The 19,633-nt window shown below is 35.3% G+C and overlaps 1 protein-coding gene across 3 annotated transcripts in view; it reads left to right on the top strand.

The window, feature by feature from the left end:
* Window positions 1–19,633, top strand: part of GARNL3 (GTPase activating Rap/RanGAP domain like 3) — a 223,633-nt gene that overhangs the window by 180,735 nt on the left and 23,265 nt on the right. For all 3 annotated transcript variants that reach the window (XM_031954321.1, XM_031954322.1, XM_003757155.4), the window contains 3 exons: window positions 11,531–11,638; window positions 14,543–14,661; window positions 16,075–16,210. In XM_031954321.1, the coding sequence (XP_031810181.1) occupies window positions 11,531–11,638; window positions 14,543–14,661; window positions 16,075–16,210 (363 nt within the window). The remainder of the gene's footprint in view (window positions 1–11,530; window positions 11,639–14,542; window positions 14,662–16,074; window positions 16,211–19,633) is intronic.

Below are 19,633 nucleotides of genomic sequence, written 5' to 3' on the forward strand. Positions count from 1 at the left end.
AAACTTTTTTTTTAACTCCTTTGTTGAAGGTAGAATCAAGATGGCCGTGTAAAGGCAGGAATTCACCAACCTCTCCCCCAAACTGTTCCAAATTCCTTTAAATAATGACTAAACAAATTTTAGAGCATCAGAACATTCCAAAAGATGGAGTAGAACATTTTCCAGGCAAAGGCAACTTAGAAGTTCAGTAGAAAGGTCTATAATATCAAGATGGGAGTCCAACATGCAGTCCTGATGCAGGCCACACCAGCACTAACCCAGACCCAGACAGGCCACGCCAGCACTAACCCAGACCCAGACCCAATCTTGGACCTGTCCCTAGCTCGACTTCTGATTCAGCCACAATACTGATGACTTCCAGACCTCTCAGCCTAGAGGCACCAAAAAAGACCTGATAGGTCAGCAGAAAAGGCTTGTGGAACCAGAGTGGGAGCCCGGCATCCAAACCCAGTGTAGCCTATGCCAGCGTGGCCTGTCCCCCAGGGCCCAGACTCCCAGCATCAGCAAAGTGAGACCTCTGAGTCAGCAGCAATATTTGAAGGCTTCTGGACCACTTGGCCTGGGAGATACCACAGAGGATTTAGAAGGTCGGTGGGAGAGGGTCTGTGGCAACAGGGTAGGTGGTGTGCAGTGCCAACACAACCCAGATTAGCAGAGCCCCAGCCCATCCAGCACATTAGATCTCACAGCTACAGCGAGGCAGGACACTGCTGACAGCTCCAGGACAGAAAAAAAGTGCTTGTGGTTGAATTCCTAGAAGGATCTCTGAAAATGATTATACAAAATCCCTGAAGCTTGAAACAGTGCACTCTCTACTCTGAAAACAGAGCCTCACTTTAACAGAGAGTTAAAAGCCGAGTAATAGGCTAGGAAAATGAATAGATAACAAAAAAAATTTCTGACCATTGAAAGTTAATTATGATGACAATGAAGATCAAAATATACACTCTGAAGATAATAACAAAGTCAAAGTTCCTAATCCAAAGCCTCCAAGAAAAATAAAAATTGGGCTCAGACTATGGAAGAGCTGAAAAGGATTTTGAAAATCAAGAGAGATAGAGGAAAAATTAGTGAAAGAATTAAGAGTGGTGCAGAAGGGCATGCAAAAAGCTAATGAGGAGGAAGAATATCTTAAAAAGTAAAATTGGCCAACTGAAAAAGAGTTACAAAACCAAAGCAAAAACAAAATAATAGCAAAAATAGGAAAAAATATGAAATATCCTACTGGAAAAACAACTGACCTGGAAAACAGATCCAGGAAAGATAATTTTAAAATTATTGCCCTACCTGAAAGTCATGATAAAAATAAAAAGCCTGAACTACATCTTTTAAGAAACTATCAAGGAAAACTTTCCTGATACCCTAGAACCAGAGAGTAAAATAGAAATTGAAAGAATTTATTGATCACCACCTGAAAGAGATTATAAAATGAAAACTTCAAGGAATATTATAGCCAAATTCTGGAACTCCCAGGTCAAAAAGAAAATATTGCAAGCATCCAGAAAGAAGTAATTCAAGTATTGTGGAGCCTCAGTATTTACTAACACAATATTTATCAGCTTCTACATTAAAGGACCAAAAGGCTTGGAATATGATATTCTAGAGAGCAATGGAGCTAGGATTGCAACCAAGAATCACCTACGCAGCAAAACTGAGTATAATCCTTCAGAGGAAAAGATGATCATTCAATGAAATAGAGAATTTTCAAGCATTCATAATGAAAAAGTCAAAGCTGAATAGAAAATGTGACTTTAAAATATAAGACTCAAGAAAAGCAAAAGGAGGTAATCAGGAAAGTGATCTCATATGGGACTTAATAAGCTTTATCTGTTTACATCTTATATGAATGATACTTGTAATTCATTAGAATTTTCTCATTATGGCAACTAGACAGAGGATATGTAGACAGAGCACAGGTATGAGTTGAATATGAAAGAATATCTTTTTTAAAATTATGATTTTAAGGGGTGAAAGAGGAATGTACTGGGAGAAAAGGAAAAGAAGAAGTGGAATGGTGCGAATTTTTAAAAAAATAAAAAAGGCAAGAAAAACAAAAAGCTTTTACAGTGGAAGGGAAGAGGGGGAAGAAAGGGTAAGTGAGTGAACCTTACTTTCATTAGAATTGTCTCAAATAGGATATAACATACCCACTCAAAACAGGTAAAGAAATCTATCTTAGCCTGCAGGAAAATAGGAGAGGAATGCGATATGGGAAAAAGCAGAGGGTAATAAAAGACAGGGTATGGGGAACCTAGGTGGCACAGTGAATAGAGCACCAACCCTTAAGTCAGGAAGAACTGAGTTCAAATGTGGTCTTAGACACTTAACACTTCCCAGCTATGTGATCCTGGGCAAATCACTTAACCCCAATTGCCTCAGCAAAAAAATAAATAAAAAATAAAAGATATTGGGGGAGGGAGTGGTCAGTAGCAAAATACTTTTGAGAAGGAACAGGGTAAAAAGAAAGAGAATAAATAGTGGGGGGGGGCTGTAAAATATAATTAGCAATAATAATTGTAAAAAAAAAATTGAAGTTTCTTTGATAAGGCCTTGTTTCTCAAATATAGAGGGAATTGAGTCAAATTTATAAAAAATAAGTTATGCCCCAATTGATAAATGATCAAGATATAGGATCTATGCCCAGAGGGCTATAAATTCATGCATATCCACTACAATACCTACTACAATACCACTACTAGGCATGAATACCAAAAGAGATTCAGAAAAAAACAAAAATATAAAAAAGGAAAATGACATGTGTGTATGTACAAAAAATATTCATAGTAGCTCTCTTCTCAGGGCAAAAAAAAAAAAAAAAAATCGAGGAGATGCCCATTATTGGGGAATAGCTCAATAATTTGATGTGTTTGTGTTTGTGATAGAATATTAACATTATCTGGGAAATGAGGAGAAGAATGCTCTCAGGGAAAAAAAAAAACCCTGGAAAGTCCTCCATGAACAAAATGAAATGTACTGTATACATAGTAATAGCAATATTTTGGGGATTACCAAATATAAATGACTTTGCTATCCTCAATAGTACAGTCATTCACAACTACTCTGAAGGACTTATGATGAAAAATCTTATTCATATCCAGAGATGGAACTGATTGTGTCTGAATACAGACTGAAGCATTCTCTATTACTCTCTCTATTTCTAACTTAATTTTTCTTAAGGGTTTTTATTTTCATTAGAGTGGCAGATCTATGTTTTCTTTTACAATGTGACTTTTACGTCTTTGTTTTTAAGGAGAGATATTCTAGGGTAGGCTGTCAAATAGAGCAAGAATTCTTAAACTTTTTCCATTTGTGACCCCTTTTTGCCCAAGAAATTTTTACATGACTTTAGATAAGTATATAAAATGTGTATACCAATCAAACACTGATAATAAATCATAATTTCACAACCCCCACATTCAATTATGAAATCTCATATGGGGTCACAACCTGAAGTTTAAAGAAACTAGGAAATAAAGTGCTTGAACTGGAGTCAGGAAGATCAAGTTCAAATGAGACATTTGCTGTCTGGGTGACCCAAGCAAATCACTTAAAGTCTAAGCCTCCATTTTTTATCTGTAAAATGAAGTTTTTATCATTTTTGTCTTTGTTCACTTAATGCCAACACAGTGCCTGACATATCATAGCCATTTAATAGATACTTGATAAAGAAATAAATGAACACAATCTAACCAATGTTTGCTTGTGCTTAAGTCATCTCTTTTGGTGATTTTTGCTAAATTGTACTTTTAGAAAATACTAGTGAATTAAATACTCCCAAGTTTGAGAAAAATAAGAAATTTTATATTTTTCTTTTATGTTCCAAGACCATGGGCTCTCTTAGAATTAAACCTTAATTTACTGGAAAATGTAATCATCCTATAACTTGTTTTTTTCCTACTCTTTCACAATCTTCTTTTACCTTGCAATACCCCTCACCTGTCCAATGTTCTGTGCTCTAATGACACTGGCCTTCTATCTGTTTTTTGCACAAGACATCTTTTCTCCTGACTTTGGATACTTTCTGTGGTTGTCTTCCAGGCCTGGAAGGGTGTCCCACATCATCTTCACTTCCCTGACTTTAAGTCTCAGCTAAAGTCTCACCTTTGACAAAACAATCAAAAACACACAAACAAACCTTTTCCTACCTCTTCTTAATTTTAATGCCTTTTCTCTGATATTTTCTCCAATTTATCCTGTTTATATTTTCTTTGTACATAATTGTACAAAGAATTGTACTTTTGTTTGCATGTTATCTCCCCCATTAAACTATAAGCTCTTGAGGACAGGAAATATTTTTTGCTTTTCTTTGTATCCCTAGCATTTAACACAGTGCCTGACACATACATATTAAGCACTTAATAAATACTTGTTATTGTTTATTGTCATACAACTTATCACACTTAACAGAATACAAAGTTAATACAGATACAAAGAATTTTTTCTGACTATTTCTAGAGCAGTTCAGAACCACTACCTTACCTGAGGATCACAGAACTATTCTGTAAGTAAGCAATTGTTGAATTGCTCCTGAGAAAGTAGGGTTAGTTAGTCATATCTAAAGATTGGAGTGATATATGGAATATTGGATTTTAGTACTGAATATTTAATGAGAAAGCCAAACCAAAATGCAAGTATTATATTGTACTTATAATATAAATGCATTTTCAATGTTGTTTGTGCCTGGATTTTTTTTTCAGTCAGCTATCAACAAAGGAGAAAATTATAGCCTAATTTTGTATTTATAGAAATGTTATTTTATGATGATAAAGATGAATTTGTAAGCCTTGGAGTTAGCTCTTTCCCAAAATATTATAGAACAGATTTTCAAAGTGTCTACTTTTACACAATGTATTTCTGAAAACTGCAATCTAAGTGAATCATCACAGTAAAGAATCAAAAGCATGATTTGAAAGTGACTATATATTTGGCCACAGAAACAGAATGATAATTAGGACTTTAATTCCTTATTTTTAAAAAAATTCAGTATCACATAAATCATAGATATGATTTATAATGATTCAGGAATAAGAGAAACAAGAGAATCTAAAAACTTGTGGAAGGAAGAAAGGGGAGAAGGTATATAGGGAAGGAGACATTTTATTAAAATCTTACTGTGTTCCAGGCATTGTACTAAGTGCTAGAGATACAAAAATAAGCAAACAAGACAGTTACTACCCTTAAAAAATTTACAATCTAATATAGGAAGTTGTTATTTAGTCAGTCATACCTGACTCTGTGGGGTTTCTGTGGCAAAGAGACTGGAGTAGTTTGCCATTTTTTTTTTTGCCAGCTTTTTACAGATGAGGAAACTAAGGCAAGCAGAGTTAAGCAATTTGCTCAGTATGACACAGATAGTCACTATTTGAGGCCACATTTGAACGCTGGTCCTTGTGATTCCTGGGCTGATTATCTATTGAGCCACCTAGCTGCTCTAATATAGGAAGATTACACATAAAAAAGAAGCCAAAATTGGAAGATAGGAAGGGGATAGATAGGTACATTTGTTAATGATCAGAAATGGCATGGCATCCTGGTTCCAAGTGAGATAAAGTAAAAAACTCATTTATCAGAACTAAGAGTCCCAGGGGCAAAGTTCCAAGTTCTGGTAAGAGGAAGGACAGAGGGCATTATTTGAAAATGGTTTTATGCCTATAAATTATGAGTGGATGAATTTTCTAAATTTAAATAATTTTTATCAATATCTTTTGGTTTTATATCACAGTAATTTTGGCATATGCCCATTCCATCTGTATCCTATACCAGAATTGAACCTTCCTTTGTAACAAAGAAAAAGACCTAAATGAAAACAAAACAATCGATATAGTGACAACATCTCACAATGATGGTCTCCCACCTTGCAACCAAGAGAGAGATATTTAACATTCTGGGGCCATTATCGGTTTTTCAATTATTCAAAACTCAGCTTTCTTTTGGCGTTCTTTCAATTTACATTGTTGTAATCACTGTGTACATTGTTCTCTGCGTTTTACTGATTTGTCATTAGCAATTTGTACAAGTCTTCCTATTTTTCCCTGACTTCCTCACATTTCTCAGTGTTTGTTGTAGAATAATTCATCCGTTCTTCAAGAAGAGAGGCAGGAGCTAAATAAGCATGATGAGCACTCAGTAGTATCACATACACACAAAAAGAAAGAAATTGATTATTTTCTAATGAACAGGAAATGACCATTACTGATATAAAGAACCACTTCTAAAGCAATAATATATTGTAAGACAATTAATTTTTAGAGAAAATATCAAGACTGATATCATTAGAAGAATGAAAATGAAAAGATAAATCATGTAATTTAACAGCTCTAATTTGAATTTGAATGTTGATGCAACGAAATGGAAATCGATAAAAAAAATCAGATGTTAATAAAGATCATCACAATTGCTAAGCAAGCTTAACCACTAGAAATCAATTGCCATAATAAGACACCTATAAAGCCTAGAAAGTCTCAGCCAGAAGATACTTGATGACCTAGTCAAGGTGTAGCAGCCAAAAGCAATACTTACTTAGAATATAAACTTGCATCTAATATTTTGCAAGGGAAAATGGTGGAATATTATAAGATGTATTTTCTCATAAAACTGGGAAATCAGGAGAAAAAAAAACAAGTTTACAGAAAGCTTAGCTAAAAGCAAATTTAAGCCAGTCATTCTTGAGGATTTATGATTGGAATTGGAAGAACAGATGAAAATTGGAAAAAAGCTGTCAGAATTTCTATAACTCTTTTCTCTACTAGGGTCAGTGGAGGTACCTCATTTGGCCTTCAATTTCAAAATTCACAACGTACCACAAAAGGGGGTTTGAAATTGCAATTAACAAACTAGGAAGAGCTGTTAAACTAGACCATATAATAACCCAAAAGGGGTCCATGCTGGATATAACAATTTTGAGGACATTGGGATCAGTTCTCAAGATGTCTGAAAGAAGAAAAAAAAAACCAACTTAAGGAAACTCATAGCTTTTATTATAACTGAAAAAGTCAATCAAGAGAAAATTAATAACTACCTACTCACATGCCTACTCTTCCATTGCTAAAACTTTTAAACAGATATTGAGGACACCCTTAATAAAAGTATGAGAGGAATAGGAAGGCTTCTGCAAATTATATATTTTAATATATCACATCTTTATAGTTATACAATTGACTGAAAAATGAAGAGAATCTCATTAATAAAATTTCATTGATTTCATAGTCCACTGGTTATTTTAAAAAAAGATTTTGTTTGTTTGAATCAGTAAAGCAAAGTGCTTCCTTAATATCTCTTCTCCAACAAGGGAGCCAGATGGTATAATGGATAGAATACTGGGCCCAGAGTCAAGAAGATCTGAGTTCAAAATTGACCTCAGACATTTAGTAATTGTGTGATTCTGGATAAATCACTTAACATCTGTCTTGCCTCAATTTCCGCATAAACAATAAAAATAGCACCTATCTCCTAGTGTTGTTGTGAGGATCCAGGCTGACAAAAAATTTTTAAAAATGCTTATTTTTTCCCTACTATGCAAATGTCAAAATCATACAAAGTTCTTTGAAAGAAATAATAACAGAAATAACTGACCCACTGATTATTAGTAAAACAAAAAAAATACATATAAACCATGGAGACATGTAATCTGAAGGCATTTGCCACTATCATGGAGGGTGTCTAATCCAGAATCTAAATGGAAGAGAGCTTTCCTATAAATAGTGATGTTCCTCTTAGCCAATGAGTTCAAATCTGGTCTCAGACATTTAATAATTCCTAGCTGTATGACCCTAGGTAAGTCACTTAATCCCAATTGCCTCAGAAGAGAGAGAGAGACAGAGACAGAGACAGAGAGAGAGAGAATGAGAATAAAATTATTTTCCAAGGCATAGAAGTTTAGAGGTAGAGGGGATCATTAGAGATCGTCTAGTCTTATCCCCTCATTTTATTACAGTTAAAGAAAAAAGTCCAGAGAAAGCAAAGTCATTGGTCCCCAGTAAATGCTATTTAATGCCAAAACTGCAACTGACCCTAATGCTCTTTTCATGTCATATCATGGCCTTCTCTAGAAAAATCTTCCAAGTTCAGGCATATCTGTACTTTGTACAGTGATTACAAAAGGGGCCCCAGTTCAGCACACACACACACACACACACACACACACACACACACAAATACAATTCTTCTGTATAAAAAAAATTGAGTCTATATAAAACTTAATTAATAGTAACTGGGCTTATTTTACATTTGAAGGACTTTTGGGAAATGTTTTTTATGAACTATAACTTTTTTCTCTTTTTTTCAGGTTTAATGGCATTTTATTTTTTCAAATATCCATTGACCTTCACAAAATCTTGAGTTCCAAGAATTTTTCTCCCTCTTCTCCTCCCTTCCCCTTTTTCCCTACCCCCCAAAATTAAACAATCTGATATAGGTTAAACTATGCAATTCTTCTAAAGATGTTGCCATATTCATTATGCTGAACAAAAAAAAAAAAAAAAAGATCAAAAGGGAAAAAAGCACAAGAAAAAAAACTAGCAAACTAACAGACTTTGATCTATAGTCAGTCTTCATAGTTCTCTCTCTAGATGCAGATGGCATTTTCCATCCCAAGCCTATTGGAATTCTAAGTCCATCACAATTGATCATCACATAATCTTATTATTATTGGGTACAACTGAAGTATAACTCTTTTCAAGAAGATGTATGAGTAACTTCTAACTAATAACTTCTTTTTCTCTTAAAAAATGTATTATATGCTGATATATCATCATCATCATTCCATTTTCTTCAAAAAAAAAAAAAAAAAGAGCCATAAGACTATCACTAAGAACACACTACTTTTAAGGTGTTAGCAAGAACATCTTTGTCTTTACTTTCACATTCCATCAAGAAAACAACAACCCACTAATAAGATTAAAGTCTGAGTACAAGATAAAGGAGAGGTTATTTGTCTGTAATGTACAAGTAATGGAAATACTTAAAATATTGGAGCAGGTAAGTGATGAAGTAGATAAGCACTAGCCCTAGAGTCAGGAAGACCCGAGTTCAAATGTGGCCTCAAAATCTTAATACTTACTAGCTTGAGCACGTCCCCCACTAAAAACAAAAACAAAAACAAAAAACTTCAAATATGGCTGTTAAGCCAAAATACTCTAATTATCATGAAAAGGAGTCAGATAACCACTTGCAGGATAGTGAGAGAACCCCTTGTCAGAAAGCTTTTGATGCAGTCATTAATGTTTACTACTAATTCCACCTTTTGAGGAAAAAGATGAAAAAGGAACATTTTGAAGAAAGAAAAATTGTATGTGTGAATACACAAAAACACAGAGACACACACCCTGAGAATAACAACCTTTTTTGATGATCATTATCATTCATGTCAGCTATAATACTATACATGCACACACATTTCTCCATCAAGAGGATGAATTTTTTTCTGGCCATGGCAACTCATGAATGCTATCTCCTAAGTTAGGAGATAGGGGGTCTTCAAACTTTTTAAATAGGGGGCCAGTTCACTGTCCCTTAGACTGTTGGAGGGCCTGACTATAGTTAAAAACAAAAACTTTGTTTTGTGGGCCTTTAAATAAAGAAACTTCATAGCCCTGGGTGAGGGGGATATTGTCCTCAGCTTCTGCATCTGGCCCTCAGGCTGTAGTTTGAGGACCAAAGTAATAGAGGAGTTTTAAGAGAGAATACCCACAATGAAGTTATGAATCTATAGTTATAAATACATTTTAGAATGTCTCTACTTAAATCACTACAATTATTTTTAGTTTAGATGTTTAAGGAGTTAACATTTGGCAAATTAAGTCACATGAAACAATTCATTCCTAAATGATACTAGATAAATATAGCATTGCTACATTGTACCTTTTTTAATAGATACATATCTGCCTCAAGTTGTGAAGAACCTGTATTAAGGTTCTAGTAGACAATTTTAAAAGTTTTTTATAGAAAATATAATTTTCCTGTTTAGTTATTTATAAACACAATTGAACATAACATTGTTGCTTTTGACCCAAGGCCATTGCATACAGTAGCTAGCTTCCTGTGACAGTTTATAGAAGCAATGTTTTCTGCTTTGGAAGTCAAAATGTTAGCAGTTAGTATCAGATTTTTATTTCAGAAAATATTTTTTTCATTTCATTGGTCAACCTCAGAAAATAAAGATTTTTAAAGAGTTATAGGACCCACATATACAAAATATTTTAGCAGCTATTTTTGTGGTAGCAAAAAACTGGAAATTGAGAGGGTGCCCATCAGTTGGGGAATGACTGAATAGGTAGTAGAATAATATTGTGTTATAAGAAATGATGAGCAAGCCAATTATTAAAAACCTGGAAAGACTTACATAAACTAATGCTAAATGAAGTGAGCAGAACTACAAGAACATAATGCAAGCAATAGCAACATTGTGTGACAGTGAACTATAATAGGTTTAGTTCTTTTTGTTATAGTGATCTAAGACAATTCCAAAAAACTTGTATTGGAAAGTGCCATCCACATCCAAAGAAATGAATATAGAGTTTGAATATAAATCAAAGCACAGTATATTTTTGCTTTTTTAAAATTTGTTTTTCATTTTTCTTTCTCGTGTTTTTTCCCTCCTGTATTGTTGCTTCTTTCACAACATGATTAATGTGGAACTATGTTTAACATGATTATATATGTATAGTCTATATTGGATTGCTTGATGTCTTGGGAAAGGGAAAAGGAAGGAAGGGAGGGAGAAAATTTTAGAACTCAAAATATTACAAAAATAAATATTGAAAACTATCTTTACATTAATTGGGAAAAATAAAATACTCTTAACTGGGGGGAAAACCACCACTTAAAAATCTACTGTATTACTCATTTCAAATTGAAGAATAAACAAACTTCTTTGCATTATTGAGATGGAATGTGAGTCATTTGACCATATGCATGTTGCAGAATCAAAAAAATATATGCTTATTAAGTGGAGCCAAAATTGAGACTGTTAGTTAGTAAATTACTTTACTTCACTAATTCAAAAACTTTATGATTTTGTTGGCATGGGCATTCCCAATAATGATATTGATTGTAAACACTCCACAGACCTGGGTGGTCTTTCTGAGATGCCATGACCAAAAAATTACATTTCTTAGTAGCAAACTCTCTAGTAACCACACACTCTAAAAGAAATGAAAACATACTCAATTTTCATTTTTAAAAAATTGATAAAGATCTATTTTTAATATACAGTAATTTGCTGGTTTCCATCTTACCATGACCAAATTTTAACATGAATTCATTCATATTTAAACAGGATTTTTCTGCCTTTTTCAAAGTGGGGTCCTCTTCTCCATAAAAGAATTGTAGTGATATTTTCCATTTAGAGCACTTTTCTTCTGAACTGTCTTTCTAAATCTGTGAGAACTCCTGGTTTCAATATTGCTTGTGTCAGCTTTATCTAGGGAATTATTGGCCATGAGGGGCCCATTATAAAAGATCGTAAAGTTTTAATGTCTTGTGTTATAATGTTGCCTTTGTAAAAATAAGCACTTTTTTCCTTCTGTTGCAGATAGTTGCAATTATAAAAAGGTGTGTCCTTTTAATGGTGGCTCTCCTTTGATCCAACCCTCAGCATCAGATTTTCACTTTAGTTGGAACCAGGTTCCTTATGCTGTTGGTAAGAAAAAAATCTACATCACAGTAAGCTCTTTGGAATATTTTTAAATGTTTAATATCATATACAAATTCACTTACTGATTTAGTGATTATATTACAACCAAAAAAAGGATGAGAAAGAAAAAAATTCTTTAAATGGCCAGTTCTAAAAGCCTTTTTTCATCAAAATTTTAGTCTTCTCATTTGGCCTTACTTCCTCCTAACTGCCATAACATTTGAGCATCTGGAGGTGCCTTGATCACCTGTTAATCATTCATTAAGCTATTTAACCTCTGCTAATCTTTAAGGCCTGAACTTGGACTAGAGGTCCTTTCCCGCTCTGAAATTCTATGATTTAATTCAATTCAGCGATCAATTATTAAGTGCCCATTGTGTACAGAACAATGTTAGACACAGGAGGAAATACTGTTAAAAAATATAGTATATACTTTCATACCTTCATGGTATTTTACAGTCAAAAAGGTGATGTGACAAATATTTTCTAAGGCAAATTCAGGAAGATAATAACAGGATGATGAGAACTCAGGGATGATTTACTTGAAGGGGCATTTTAATTAGGCTTTAAAGAGGAGGTAGTAATTCAACAGGTAGCGGGAGAAAGCCATTAGTAGAGACACAAAAACAGGAAAGCATAGGAGGAATCTGAGAGACAGGGAATAGCCCAGTATGGCTCCAGGGTACAAGAGGTAGATATTGTGGAAAACTTTAAGTGTTAGACAAAGAAACTGGGTCTTTATCCTAAGAAAAGATGAATGTTTCCTCTTATCACTTTAGATCTAGGTCTTCTAGAATTTCTGAAATTAGAGTAGTCAGCCCCAGGTGGTCCAAGGCAAGGTTTATATTTCAGTTCAAGATCCACATATAAAAGAATTATATATAAAACTATATATGAAACATTTTTTATTTAATTTTGTTCCATAAAAAAATAGAGATCTGTATTAAAACATCAGAATAAACTATTATAGACAAGATTGAAACTGAAGAGAAAGGGACAAATTCAACAGATGCTATAAAGTGGTGCTATCAAACTCAGATAGAAACAAGGGTCTTTAAACTACACATAAGGATCCTTGTGACCCACGTATTAACTTATAATACCCCATAGTACCATTATCTCTGTTCTATTATATTTTTATTTATTTTGTTAAATATTTCTCAATTACATTTTGAGCTGATTCCAGCAGCACTCTGGAAGGTGAAGGCCTGCGTGTTGATACCTCTGCTAAAAAGGAAATTTGACATGATTGATGACATATTGGACACAAGAGATGAAAGAGAGAAATAAATTTAAAATAGCTATAAAGCTTCAAGTGAGAATATTATTATGTTGGGATGGAAGTGGGAATTCATTTAAGAGGAAAGATAAGTTCTAGTACAGATGTGGTGAGTTTGAAGTAAAGGCAGAACAAAGCCCAAACAAGAAGATGGCACCAAAGTTGGGCATCAGAAAAGTGATAGCTAAAGTCATGAAAAGAAATATGATCTCAAAGGAGGGAGGGAAAGAGAGATTACAAATAAATAAAGAGATTAAGGACAATTAGAAGATAAAAGCAGTGGGAACAGAGGAGTGTTCCGAGGCATAGTGGGAAAATCAGGAAGGAAAAATCAGTCAACAAGGTTAAATGCTGTAAAGTCACCTAGGAAAATGAGAACAGAGAAAATGTTTGGAGTATTAGAAAAGAGTAAAGTCAGAGGTGACCTTCAAGAAAGCCAGATTATAGATAGTGATGAATGGATGATGGAAAAAAAGGAGATCATAAATGGAAATCTATTCAGGCAACTAAAGGAAAGGGGAAAAAAAGGAGGTAGGCCAGAGAAGCCAGGATGGATAAGAGAAGGTGTGTTGAATCTTTGAAGAGAAGGAAGACCTGTTCATGTCTGACACAGAAGGTGTCACTGGCTTAGGAAATTAACAGTCAAGGAAAAAGTGAAGAAGCCTGAAGTGAAGAAGGATGGTGGTCTAAGGACAGTGCTCAACTTTAGGGATCAAAGGGAGCAACTGGTAAGTACTCCAGAGGCCAAAGCCAGAAATCTAGGAGGTAACCGAGATAGTGAGCTTCAGTGGTGAATGTTATCTGGTGAAGCTGAGAGCAAGAATTCCAAGGTAGATGAAGAAAAAGGAAGGGAATGGAAGACATGTTCATATGAATAGTCATTTGCTTCAGACAAAGAATTATTTTGGTAAAGTATTAGCCACACACCCAAAACACACATTTGTAGTATTTTAGGGGGAGTCAGGGAATAAAATTAAAGATGCTAGAGAGGCTACTTACGAGAACAAAGTCCCGTAAAAATAAGGAAGGAATATGATGTAGAGTACAGGTCAGAAGGTAAAAGAAAGAGAATTCCTGTTCATTTTTTTCCCTTGAAGATATTCAGTATCTATCCTATGGGCATTCATATGAGATTCATATATATCCGTTTTTGAAATATACTCCCACCACATCCCCATCTATTAAAATTCTTATCTTCCTTTAAAGTCTATCTCAAGTGTGTCCTCCTCCATGAAGTCCACTCTCCCCAGATGAAACTCATTTTTACCTCCTTATATTTTCCTAGACCTCTTTTGTCTGTATCTCACTTTTACCCCTATCACGTTTCTTCCTTGTGTCATACTTATCAATATATGTTAGATTATAATCTCCTTGAAAGCTGTGCTCTTCTTCATCTTTGTAGCCCCATAAGAAGGATAGGGCCTAACCCATAGTTGAAACTTTGTAAATGTTTGTTGAATTGAATAGTAATTGTTTTACATCTGATAAACAATTGTCTTGTGTCACCTCTTAGCTGTAATCCTGATAGATAAAAATTCTTTATCTATAAAAGAAATCACAGTACAAATGATATCATCATTCACCATGTTAAACCAATGTATTTATAACTCATGTCTATTATTACCTTGCAGTGTGTGCTTTTCCATATATTTTGGCCTTTACTATTGATTCCATTGAGATCCGCTTAGTGGTGAATGGAAACTTAGTGCATACAGCTGTTGTGCCTCAACTTCAGCTCGTGGCTTCAAGGGTAAGTAGAACTGGAAGCCTCTGTATTTTAATGAAATGTACTTGTGATATTCCATAGACTAATTACCAGGTAGAAAGAGAAGAACCAAGAAATTTAGAATAAAATGTTTATCATTATATCCCTATAGTCAAGTTGGAATGTATATTAAAAGCAGAATTTAAAATCAACACATGAAAGGAAAAAGTTCAAATAATAAAGTCTCTTGGTTAGGTATTTAAAGAACAGGGGTCCCTGGCTGAACTCTGTGCCCAGAATAGATAGAGAACTATTTTAGATGTTACAAGGAACACAAAAAAATTAGAAGATTCATTCCTTATAATCCAGTTATATGTTGGCACTGAAATGGTTTGATCAAAAGAAACTAACAAACAAAGCTAGAGAATACAGGTGATTATGTGATGGTGTCATGCAGGATTCTAGGTTCTAACCAGATGCAGTTTTGGGCTATGGAGATAGGCAAGAAAATAGCATAAAGAAGATGCAATTTGAGTTTCTAAGACTAAAACCTAGACGACAAAAACCTAGACAACCAAAAAAACAACAATAATGATTACTAGCACTTCTATAACATTTTAAAGTTTTGCAAAGCTCTGAACATGTTATTTCATTTCATCCTCAACACAAAATGATTACCTGCATTTTACAGATGAGAAAGCTGAAAGTAGGAAATGTTAAGTGATTTGCCCAAGATCACACAATTAGTAAGTATCTGAGGCAAGATTTGAATGTGGTTCTTCTTGACTTCAAATCCTACACTTTCCCCACTCTGTCATATAGCAATCCCACCTAGATTGGCAGGGGAGAGTGTGGGTGATATTCTGGGTTGAAAAAAACATGAACTCAGGCAGGTAAAAGGGAACAATAAAGCCTGTTAAAATCCTTCTCTGTAAGGCTTCCTTCCTCTACAAAGCCTTCTTTGAACTTCTCCACTGCTCTTTTCCATTGTAACTGGTCTCCTTGGCATCTGTCACATTCTACCAAGTATCCCAGTGGTGAACAAAGCTCTTTGAAAGCAGGAACTATATTATTTATCTTCTTTTTATCCCGTTGCATCCAGAGCCATCTTCAGGTGTCCTGATCTATGTCTGGCCATTGGACCCAGATGGCTCTGGTGGAGAAAGTGAGGTGGGTGACCTTGTACAGCCTCCCTCACTTGCATGTCACGGCATTACCCGCCTGATGTCCTGGTCCTCTTGGAGTACAAAGGACAAACAACAATCCTTGGTGCCCATAGTAGGTACTTTAGAAATGTGTGTTGAACTGAATGGATCATGGTAAGGAAACAAGCCTGGCTGGAACAGAGAGGATAATGGCAGGGCCAAGAAAGATGAGATTATGAGATGTGTGGGAGGAGTACAGAAGAACCCCCTGGAGTGCAAGGTATCCCCATAAACCTGGGCTCTTTCTTTCCAGTCAGACATATACTTCAAAGCCGCCGCAGCTGTAAACGGTGCGTCCAGCAGCAGCTCTAAGGATGCCAGTGCCCACAGCTCTCCGCAGACACCCACAGGCCGGGAGACTCCAGTGTTTCTTTCTTCCCAGGGGGAAGGTGAAGTCCTTTTTTTCCTATTATGCAAACTTGTAGCTATTTTACAAGAGTGGATAGTCTTTTAAAAATGTGATCTTTTTCTCTCTGCCACAAGCTCCTGAGGATTCCAAGTCACTACAGAGTAGAAATGGGAAAAGCCGCAGCTCACAGACATTCTAAACATGTAAGGCAGAAGTCTGGGTTTGGAATCAGATCAGGTGTCAGGACAGGATGCCCTGCCCTGCCACACCACTTCTTTGGCCTTGAACAAATTCTTTCACTGGATGAGGCCATAATTTATTTTTCTACAAGATGGGGGAGTTGGACAGAGTGTTCTCTGTGAGCTTTCAGCTCCAATATCGTATTGTCCCGATTTTTAGGAAGGAGATTCTATTTGTATAGGATGAAGAAATATATATCAGCAACTGCTCTGCTTTCTTTAGAGCACTGAGTCTAAATGCCTTGGCCAGGATTACACAGTCACCTTCTAGAGGGCAGGGACTATCTTTTACTTTTTTGTATCCCCAGAACTTAGCAGGTGTTTAATAAATGTTTACAGACTGACCCTACTTGTGCAAGACTCAAACCCAGACCTTCCTAACTCCAATGCAGGCTGTTTATTCATCATGCCCATTCTACCTTTCCCTATTGTCCTGTGATCCTAAATTGTAGTAAGTATCTGGGAAAGATGTTTCCCACTCCCTCCTCCAATTTACTAGGGATGTGTTATTGCCTATCAGGAAAACATATTTCCCTACCATTCATTGAATCCTGCCATGATTAGGAAATACTGAGGGATGTGGAACAATAAGTGAATAGCAGAGCTTTCAGTCAGGGGTCATGGGACCCATGGCAGTTCACCTTATCATTCCTTTCAACTACTACTACCCACAAAATTTTTATTCATAGGAAATCAGGTCATAGCAAACCCCTAGCAGAAGAATTTGAAGGGAAAAGATGAATAGATGTCACAGATAATGAAATGAGAATGAAGGGCAGAGGAGTATGTCTGGAATAGAGAGGGGTTGCAACCCTTCAACTATGCATGGTGGTATATGTTTGTATGTGTAGGTAGTAGGTCAAAGGAAATTATAAGTGGTAATATACACAGATTATATTAACTTTGAATGTTTTAAAACAATAGCAAAAAACCCATGAACTGACACAGAGTTTCAATCTCTGCTAGCAACTACATTCCTGAGCAATTTACAAAATATAGGACATGTTATCCCAGTTTGTCACAAGCTATGGATGATCTTCATAAACAGTGATAGAATAGAAATTTTCAGGTATATGGGTATTGAGCTAAATTTTAAAGAATTTACAAATTGAAAAACATCCTAAGTTGCAAATTGTGGTAATTTTCCTTCTATAGACAAATAATCATTGAGTTTATGCTAACCACATTGATTTCAAAGCCATAAAAATTAAACCAAACTATTTCTCTAGATGGGATAAATGAGGCATCTCAGGTGTTGTCTATCACATTTAACTTATTTGATGCTACTCCCAACAATTCTCCTATCTAGCTAGTTTTCTAAGGCTTTAATACCTAATACCAAATTATGCTGCCAGTCATTGCATACCAGCATCTTAGGGGAAGAAAAGCATCTACCCCAGATGTGATGGCACCAGAAGTGCCATTCCTTCTGTTTGCATCCCATGTTTTTAACCATTTATATATTATAATGAAGAAATATCATTGCATCTAAAGGCAGAGGTTTAAATACCAGTCTTGCTTCCAGTTACCTGTGTGACTGAGAGCAAGTGTCTTAACCCTATTGGACTTCATCTTGTATATCTTATCCTCATCTCTTTAAGATCATTGAGAATGGGGATAATATCATATCTAAATAAATGCTTTTTTAATCTGTTATTGAATCTAGTCAGATACAGCATCTAGATTTGGGTAAAGGTATGGAATACTTTCTTCCATTGGCCTCCAGAGGGAAAATAGTTTTATTAACTCCTAATTCCTTTCTCTGGTAGTCAGGAATTACAGAATAAGGTCAAATTGGTTTAAAGCTCAGATTCAGTTATATAAAATGGAAGTTTTTGGTGAGGTGAGTACTGACTGCTTGGCAAAGGCAACAGTATTGTTGATCTTCAAGGACCATTGAAAAGGGAGTCTTGGGAAATGTGCTGTCCATATCTGGGGAAGAGATGAGGAGGCAGAAAGATGGAATGGAGACCAACTTGATCCATCCAACTGGCTGAGACAAAGAGGGCTACTTTCTCCATTGCTGGGGCATGGAAGAAGAGTAGATAAAGAATGGAAAAACAGAGAAGCCCAAAGCAACTGCTCTAAGACAATTAACTCTCCCTGTCAAGGTGATTCTTTCAATTCTGAAGTATGAACACACACACACACACACACACACACACACACACACACACTGTTTCCCCATTCAATGTTCTCAACTGCCTCCAGATTAGTTATATAGGAAATGAGTTAAAGATATCTTATGGAGCTTTATCATTATGTTCTTCAGATAGAACATATGTAAGTGTGCTGGCTATATGTCAAAAACACCTTCAATTGTGTAAAAGAAAATAAAAATCCAGGATCTGTTATTAAACTCACATTGACCCATCCATGTAAAGACTGCAGAATGTTTTGCTCACAGTACCCCTTCTAAAGCAATACAGATATAACTCCATCTTACATATAAGAAAATTGAAGTTCAGAAGTTAAGTAACCTAACTATGATCTTATAGTAAGTAAAAGAAAGAGAATCATAAGTTAAAATTCATCTGGTTCACCCCTTGTTTCCTCATTTCACATGAAGAAATTTAAGCCAATAGGTGGAATGACTTGCTCAGAGTCATGTAAAAATTGGAAGACCAGGAGTTTGTATCCAGAGCTCTTTCCATTCTGCATGTCTCTTCCAACTATGCCATCATTATTTGATTCTGGTAAGGCGAAAGATTCTACCCCTGATCTTAGTTGGGTTCCTTATAAAATGTGTGCTTATAGTCCTAAAGGATATGGGTGATTTAGTAATTTAAGTAATTTTCATCCAGAAAGAACAGCATTATATGTCTCTCAACTCTGGAGTCCCAAAACATATCTAGGGCTTGGGACCCAAAATATTTTTGTTGAGCTTTGTCTATCAGATGTGCATTGAACTTTACCTTTGGCTTAAGATAGCCTTAATAAAGAAAAATATACAGTCTCATTCTTATCTTCAAAATAACTACAAGAATCAAGGAAACATAGCTAAAAAAAAAAAAAAAAAAGGAAAATGCTAGAAATTCAATACAGTATGATATATCTAGCTATTTTTAGACCACCTTAATAGAACTCCAAAGTCATAGAATCATGTAATATCCTCTTTGAGTTAGAAAGAGCCTTAGCAGTAGTATATCTAGTTCCATTCCTACCTGAAGTATAGAGACCTTCTGTTATCCTGAATAAGTGGCCATCTAGAGTTCTTTGTCCTG

This window comes from Sarcophilus harrisii, chromosome 2, assembly GCF_902635505.1.
Source record: "Sarcophilus harrisii chromosome 2, mSarHar1.11, whole genome shotgun sequence".
NCBI classification, from domain to species: Eukaryota; Metazoa; Chordata; class Mammalia; order Dasyuromorphia; family Dasyuridae; genus Sarcophilus; species Sarcophilus harrisii.